Consider the following 8,797-nt stretch of genomic DNA (forward strand, 5'->3'; position numbering starts at 1 on the left):
ATTTCTAGATCATCCACAACTAGTTAATGGCATAGAAGATATTTGCACAACAAAAGCCACAGATGATGGTTATCAATGGTTTTATGAAGGACGTAATGGTATGGTTCTTTTTGTATTCGAAATTCCTTAATAATTTTCCCTGTATCCTATACCTTTTTTGTACCTTTCCCTAAATTACACTTTTAACCATTAGTTAGTAGTTTCGAAACACACAAACATTCTTTCTCTCTCTGTATTGTCTTTGTATTACTTAACTTAATGTTAAATTTGTATAAATTTTGCTGATGCCCATCTAACTACCTACTCCCTCCCCTTCATTTAGGTGGCTGGTGGGCATATGAAAAACGTAATGCCAATGAAATTGAAGAAGCCTTTCAAAATTTATGTAAAACACAACTTCAGGTGCCACAAAAAATGATGAAAAAAGAGGAAGTTAAAAGCTTTGATAAAGATGGTAATAGAATTGATATGAGAATTGAAAACGATAGCGATGATGATAATGATGATGATAAAGAAGGGGAGGCGAATGTTTTTAATGATGGCAATGATCTAACTAAACCTATTACTTATGATATACAAATATGTGGCAATATTTATACAGTGGATTTTCAAAATATGGTACAATATCCACAATCTATGCCGTATAGAAAACGTAAAATCTGTAGAGCTAAAGGTTTACCGGCCAAAGGTGTGGCCGGTCTATTGTCTACCAAAAGGAATCGTAGAAAGAGATCTTATGGCCAAAAAACAGATAATTCCAATTAACTTGTATATTTAAACAATAAATAGTTAAGCTATTTATAAAGAACATTTTTATCCTTATAAAACATAATTCAGCTTTAATGTTTGAAAATCTTAATTACTCCTTAATAAATACTTTCGTTACGTATTTATAAATATTTTCAGGAAAAAGAACAAAATTCCAAATGTATTGCATGCTTTTTTTATTACCCCAAATACTAGTTTTAGTCATTTTCTTATTTTAATAAAACTTATAAACTTATTTGCCATATTTTGTTTAACAACTATAAAAAATATCCATATTTGTTTTCTTTAAAAACTTAACTAAGTAGGTTACATATTCCTTTTCTCTATATTGCTGTTTGTGTCTTCTTTACATCTCAATTACTTCTCTTTAAGGTTGGTGGCAATATGATGATCGTACTAGCCAAGATCTGGAAGAGGCCTTCAAAAAGGTGAACGTTCTTGCACTATTCTGGTAGCTGGTTATGTTTATATTGTTGATTTTGATGCCATGATACAACAGCGACAAAATGAACCGGCTCGTTGTCGTCGTGTTAAACGTGATTTAGCAACAATACCCAAAAAAGGTGTAGCTGGTCTACGCATTGAGGGTAATACGGTAACAACTGATTCCAATTTTGCTGCCCAAGTCTATCAGAGTCGACAGAATAGGTGAGTGTTTTCTCTAGAAAGAAATTAATCTTTATTAGACATTTTACTATAGAAAAGTTTCTTCATTCAATAGTTTTATAAAAAAAGTTTCTTTGTTTGATAATTTTCTGTAGAAAAGTGTCTTGTTTAAACAGTTTTCTATAAAAAAGTGTCTTTTTTAAACAGTTTTCTATAGAGAAGTGTCTTGTTTAAACAGTTTTCTATAGAAAAGTGTCTGGTTTAAACAGTTTTCTATAATAAAGTCTCTTCTTTAAATAGTTTTCTTTAGAAAAGTGTCTTCTTTAAACAGTTTTCTATAGAAAAGTGTCTTCTTGAAAGAGTTTTCTATAGAAAAGTGTATTTTTTAAAAAGTTTTCTATAGAAAAGTGTCTTCTTTAAACAGTTTTCTATAGAAAAGTGTCTTGTTTAAACAGTTTTCTATAGAAAATTGTCTTTAAAAAGTTTTCTATAGAAAAGTGTCTTCTTTAAACAGTTTTCTATAGTAAAGTGTCTTCTTTAAACACTTTTCTATAGAAAAATGTCTTCTTTAAACAGTTTTCTATAGAAAAGTGTCTTCTTTAAACAGTTTTCTATATTAAAATGTCTTTTTTAAACAGTTTTCTATAGAAAAGTGTCTTCTCTTAACAGTTTTCTATAGAAAAGTGTCTTCTTTAAACAATTTTCTGTAGAAAAGTGTCTTCTTCAAACACTTTTCTATAGAAAAGTGTCTTCTTTAAACAGTTTTCTATAGAAGTGTCTTCTTTAAACAGTTTTCTATAGAAAAGTGTCTTCTTTAAACAGTTTTCTATAGAAAAGTGTCTTCTTTAAACAGTTTTCTATAGAAAAGTGTCTTCTTTAAATAGTTTTCTATAGAAAAGTGTCTTGTTTAAACAGTTTTCTATAGTAAAGTGTCTTCTTTAAACAGTTTTCTATAGAAAAGTGTCTTCTTTAAACAGTTTTCTATAGAAAAGTGTCTTCTTTAAACAGTTTTCTATAGAAAAGTGTCTTCTTTAATCAGTTTTCTATAGAAAAGTGTCTTCTTTAAAAAATTTTCTATAGAAAAGTGTCTTCTTTAAACAGTTTTCTATAGAAAAGTGTCTTCTTTAAACAGTTTTCTATAGAAAAATGTCTTCTTTAAACAGTTTTCTATAGAAAAATGTCTTCGTTAAACAGTTTTCTATAGAAAAGTGTCTCCTCTAAACAGTTCTCTATAGCAAAGTGTCTTCTTTAAACAGTTTTCTATAGAAGTGTCTTCTTTAAACAGTTTTCTATAGAAAAGTGTCTTCTTTAAATAGTTTTCTATAGAAAAGTGTCTTCTTTAAACAGTTTTCTATAGAAAAGTGTCTTCTGTAAACTGTTTTATATAGAAAAGTGTCATCTTTAAACAGTTTTCTATAGAGAAGTGTCTTTTTTAAATAGTTCTTTATAGAAAAGTGTCTTCTGTAAACGGTTTTTCATAGAAACGTGCCTTCTTTAAACAGTTTTCTATAGAAAAGTGTCTTCTTGTAACAATATTCTATAGAAAAGTGTCTTGTTTAAACAGTTTTCTATAGAAAAGTGTCTTCTTTAAACAGTTTTCTATAGAAAAGTGTCTTCTTTAAACAGTTTTCTATAGAAAAGTGTCTTCTTTAAACAGTTTTCTATAGTAAAGTGTCTTCTTTAAACACTTTTCTATAGAAAAATGTCTTCTTTAAACAGTTTTCTATAGAAAAGTGTCTTCTTTAAACAGTTTTCTATATTAAAATGTCTTTTTTAAACAGTTTTCTATAGAAAAGTGTCTTCTCTTAACAGTTTTCTATAGAAAAGTGTCTTCTTTAAACAATTTTCTGTAGAAAAGTGTCTTCTTCAAACACTTTTCTATAGAAAAGTGTTTTCTTTAAACAGTTTTCTATAGAAGTGTCTTCTTTAAACAGTTTTCTATAGAAAAGTGTCTTCTTTAAACAGTTTTCTATAGAAAAGTGTCTTCTTTAAACAGTTTTCTATAGAAAAGTGTCTTCTTTAAATAGTTTTCTATAGAAAAGTGTCTTGTTTAAACAGTTTTCTATAGTAAAGTGTCTTCTTTAAACAGTTTTCTATAGAAAAGTGTCTTATTTAAACAGTTTTCTATAGAAAAGTGTCTTCTTTAAACAGTTTTCTATAGAAAAGTGTCTTCTTTAATCAGTTTTCTATAGAAAAGTGTCTTCTTTAAAAAATTTTCTATAGAAAAGTGTCTTCTTTAAACAGTTTTCTATAGAAAAGTGTCTTCGTTAAACAGTTTTCTATAGAAAAATGTCTTCTTTAAACAGTTTTCTATAGAAAAATGTCTTCGTTAAACAGTTTTCTATAGAAAAGTGTCTCCTCTAAACAGTTCTCTATAGAAAAGTGTCTTCTTTAAACAGTTTTCTATAGAAGTGTCTTCTTTAAACAGTTTTCTATAGAAAATAGAAATAGTTCTTTATAGAAAAGTGTCTTCTGTAAACGGTTTTCCATAGAAACGTGCCTTCTTTAAACAGTTTTCTATAGAAAAGTGTCTTCTTGTAACAATATTCTATAGAAAAGTGTCTTGTTTAAACAGTTTTCTATAGAAAAGTGTCTTCTTTAAACAGTTTTCTATAGAAAAGTGTCTTCTTTAAACAGTTTTCTATAGAAAAGTGTCTTCTTTAAATAGTTTTATATAGAAAAGTGTCTTGTTTAAACAGTTTTCTATAAAAAAATGTCTTCTTTAAACATTTTTCTATAAAAAAGTGTCTTCTTTAAACAGTTTTCTATAGAAAAGTGTCTGCTGTAAACAATTTTCTATAGAGAAGTTTAAACTCTTGCCAGACAAGAGTTGATTCATTTCACGTCTGACTGGTTTAGATTAAACTCTAGTCTAGTATATTCAAATCTGGTCTGACTAGAGTAGATTAATGTCTGAATAGAACAAATTTATCTATTTATATACTTACTACTTCTGCATCTCTTTTAGATATCGTAGTGGCGAATTGCTACATGAGGCAGACTTGGAAAATCCCGACAATCCCATATTACGTACACACGGCTCCAACGATCCAGCTTCACCCAATGCTCAGGGACGTTTGCGTTTACCCTATGGTGGTTTGGGAGGTTATGTCATTGAACTTGGTAATCCCAGTGAGTTTGTATCGACAGCTGCTGCCACAGATGCTGCCCTACGTATAGCCAGTGATATAATTGGATCAACACTCGCCCATGCTGATGAACTAACACGTTCGAACAGTAATAATACGCCCTCCACTTCAGCCAATGCCTATCAAAATCATCTTCATCATACACTAAACCAGCCAGAAACTTCTTTAAATTCATCCAATAGTGAGGCTAATGTAAATGATTTAGCACATCTTAACACTTATTCAAATGCAATACCTGTCACGGCGAACAGCAATACAGCTGCTAATGGTTTAAATTTATTATCAAGCAATAGTACTAATGGTGGTGGTGTAAATATTTCACGTGAAAGAGGTAGCCGTGAATTACTGGGAGCTGCTGAAGACTTACTGGGCGCTACACAACGTGTTATAGCTACCGCTGATCAGCCCACTATAGATTTATTTGAACAAACTTTAAATGATTTTCATGCTTTAACTTTACGCAATATACACGATTCTAGTGATGATGATAATGATGCTGAACAGCAGCAGCAGCAGCAACAAACACATTCTACTCCTACTGGCCAAAGGTCTTCTTCACATTCATATAATCAGGATAATCCCTAAATCTAAATGCAATTCGTACTTAAAAGCGAACTAAAATAAATTAGCCCCTTCCCTCCCAATCTCATCTCATCATCCTATAAATAATATTTAACTATAACTACAATAATATTATAAAAATTAATTAAAAAGAAAAAAAGTATAAAACAGCAAAGTATTCCTTACAACTAATAAACAAAATAAAACAATAATTATAGAAAATATATTAAACAAAATAATATTTTTGTGCAAAATAAGCAAAACTTAGAGACAACATTAAAGTAATAATAAAAGACCAGAGGTTCCTTGCTATAAAAAAATACAAAAAAAAAAAATTAAAACATAAAAAAATACATCAAAACTATATACTACCGAGTTTAGAAATTACATGTTACAACAGATTACATTATAAAAAAAAATATATATAAAAATACTTACAGTATAAAAAATGCTCTTTTTAGAAATTGTTAACAAATTAATGTTACAATTTATTAAAATTAAATTGCATATTCATTTTTTTAATTTTATTTAAACGATCAGTTTGAAATTTTAAATTGTTTAACTTGTCTCAAGTTTATTTTTTATATTTTTTTAATTTTAAGCCTAAAAGTATGCTATTATTTGTTGAATTTGTTTTAATTTTATAGACAGAAGTGTGAATTATTGAAATCTTTAGTTCAGATTGTTTAGAAATTTATCTATAAAAAACCAGCTAACTAGAAAAGTGTTTTCTGAAAACAATTTTCTATAGAAATGTGTCTTCTTTAGAAAATTTTTTATAGAAAAGTGTATTCTTTTGACAATTTTCTATAATAAAGTGTATTTTCTATAGAAAAGTGTATTCTTTTGACAACTTTCTATAGTAAAGTGTCTTCTTTTGACAATTTTGTAGAGAAAAGTGTATTCTTAAGACAATTTCCATTAGAAAAGCTTCTTCTTTAAACAATTTTTTATAGAAATGTGTATTCTTTTGACAATTTTCTATAGTAAAGTGTACTCTATAGACAATTTTCTATAGTAAAGTGTATTCTATAGACAATTTTCTATAGAAAAGTGTTTTTTTACAATTTCTATAGAAGAGTTTCTTCTTTAGACAATTTTCTATAGAAAAGTGTCTTATTTACACAATTTCCTACAGAAAAAGTGTCTTCTTTACATAATTTTCTATAGAAAAGTATCTTCTTTAGACAAGTTTCTATAGAAAAGTTTCTTCTTTGGACAATTTTCTATAAAAAAGTGTTTTCTTTAGACAATTTTCAATAGTAAAGTGTTAAAAAATTTTCTATAGAAAAGTTTCTTCTTTAGACAATTTTCTATAGAAAAGCTTCTGCTTTACCCTATTTTCTATAGAAAAGTGTCTTCTTTAGACAGTTTTCTATAGAAGAGAGTCTTTAGGCAATTTTCTATAGTAAAGTATTTTCTTTGAACAATTTTCTATAGAAGTTTCTTTTTTAGACAATTTTCAATAGAAAAGTGTCTTCTTTAAAGAATTTTCTAGAGAAAAGTGTCGTCTTTAAAAATTTTCTATAGAAGTGTGTTCTTTACACAATTTTCTATAGAAAAGTGTCTTCTTTTGACAATTTCCTATAGAAATGTTCTTCTTTACACAATTTTCTATAGAAAAGTGTCTTCTTTACACAATTTTCTATACAGAAGTGTCTTCTTTACACAATTTTCTACAGAAAATTGTCTTCTTTACACAATTTTCTATAGAAAAGTGTCTTCTTTACAGAATTTTCTATAGAAATGTTTCTTCTTTAGACAATTTTCTATAGAAAAGTGTCTTCTTTTGATAATTTTCTATAGAAAAGCTTCTGCTTTACACAATTTTCTGTAGGGAATTGTCTTCTTTATAAAGTTTTCTATAGAAAAGTTTCTTTAGACAATTTTCTATAGAAAAGCATCTTTTTTGACAATTTTTCATAGAAAAGCTTCTGTTTCACACAATTTTCTATAAAAAATTGTCTTCTTTAGACAGTTTTCTATAGAAAATTGTTATCTTTGGACAGTTTTCTGTACAAAATTGTCTTCTTTAGACAGTTTTCTATAGAAAAGTGTCTTCTTTAAACAATTTTCTAAAGAAAAGTGTCTTTAAGCAATTTTCTATAGAAAAGTGTCTTCTTTAGACAATTTTCTATTGAAAAATGTCTTGCTTAAGCACTTTTCTATAGAAAAGTGTCTTCTTTACAGGATTTTCTATAGAAAATTATCTTCTTTAGACAAGTTTCTATAGGGAAGTATCTTCTTTGGACAATTTTCTATAGAAAAGTGTATTCTTTAGACAATTTTCTATAAAAAAAATATATTTTTTAGTCAGTTTTCTATAAAAAAATGTCTTCTTTAGACAATTTTCTATAGAAAAGTTTCTGCTTTATAATATTTTCTATAGAAAAGTGTCTTCTTTAGGCAGTTTTCTATAGAAAAGTGTCTTCTTTAGGCAATTTTCTATAGTAAAGTGTTTTCTTTGAACAATTTTCTATAGAAAAGTTTCTTTTTTAGACAATTTTCTATAACAAAGTGTTTTCTTTGAACAATTTTCTATAGAAAAGTGTATTCTTTAAACAATTTTCTATAGAAAAGTGTCTTCTTTAAACAATTTTCTATAGAAAAGTGTCTTCATTACACAAATTTCTATGGAAAAGTGTCTTCTTTACACAATTCTCTACAGGAAAATGTGTTCTTTACAATTTGAAAAATTTTCTATAGAAACGTTTTTTTTTTAGACAATTTTCTATAGAAAAGTGTCTTTTCTAAACAATTTTCTCTGTGAAAGTGTCTTCTTTAGACAATTTTCTGTAGAAAAGCTGTTTTATAAACAATTTTCTATAGAAAAGTGTCTTTTATAAACAGAAGTGTGTTCATTAGATAATTTTCTATCGAAAAGTGTCTTCTTTAGACAATTTTCTATAGAAAAGAATCTTCTATAGAAAAGTGTCTTCTTTAGACAATTTTCTACAGAAAGGTGTCTTCTTTACAATATTTTCTGTAGAAAGTCTCTTCTTTAGATACTTTTCTATAGAAAAGAGTCTTCTTTTGCCAATTTTCTATAGAAAACAGTCTTCTTTTGACAATTTTCTATAGAAAAGTGTCTTTTTTACACAATTTTCTATGGAAAAGTGTATTCTTTACATAATTTTCTATAGAGAAGTGTCTTCTTTAGATAATTTTCTATAGAAAAGAAAAATTTTCTAGAGAAAAGAAAAGTGTCTTCTTTACACTATTTTCTGTAGAAAGTCTTTTCTTTAGATAGTTTTCTATAGAAAAGTGTCTTTTCTGTAGAGAGTTTTCTTAAGATTTAATTTTTGTTTGACTAGACTGATTCATCTTTAATTTGACTAGAGTAGATTAAACTCAAGTGTGACTAGATTAAACCAAACTGAAGACTGACTGGAGTAGATCAAACTCTAGTCTGACTAGAGAAGATTGAACTCTAGTCTGACCAGAGTATACTGAACTCTAGACTAATTGGTTTAGATACATTTCCAGTCTGGTTAGAGTAGATGAAAATCTAGTTTTACTAGAGTAGATTAATCTATATTTAGTCTGACTAGAGTAGATTGATCTCTAGTCTGAGTAGATTTTTAAACTTTAATTATAATTTGTTTTTTAAAATCCTGTGTATTTTGTTTTAAATATCTAATTGAAGTAAAATTTTCTTTAATTATTTTATTTATAATATTTTTTTCCATTCGCATATTAATATCTGTTGTTTA

At 27.4% G+C, this 8,797-nt stretch overlaps 1 protein-coding gene across 1 annotated transcript in view; it reads left to right on the top strand.

The window, feature by feature from the left end:
- LOC119611945 (E3 ubiquitin-protein ligase rnf146) overlaps positions 1-5,549 on the top strand; it is a 9,195-nt gene extending 3,646 nt beyond the window's left edge. Inside the window, 4 exon segments of the mRNA XM_037967637.1 lie at positions 1-98; positions 1,141-1,188; positions 1,191-1,416; positions 4,343-5,549. The exon segment at positions 1-98 is cut by the window's left edge and continues 56 nt beyond it. Coding sequence (XP_037823565.1) covers positions 1-98; positions 1,141-1,188; positions 1,191-1,416; positions 4,343-5,108 — 1,138 coding nt within the window. The 3' untranslated portion in view covers positions 5,109-5,549.
- Positions 5,550-8,797: the final 3,248 nt, after the last annotated feature.

Source organism: Lucilia sericata, unplaced genomic scaffold, assembly GCF_015586225.1.
Source record: "Lucilia sericata isolate MDLA Ls3-8-SP2 unplaced genomic scaffold, ASM1558622v1 Contig001559F_arrow, whole genome shotgun sequence".
Taxonomy (NCBI): domain Eukaryota; kingdom Metazoa; phylum Arthropoda; class Insecta; order Diptera; family Calliphoridae; genus Lucilia; species Lucilia sericata.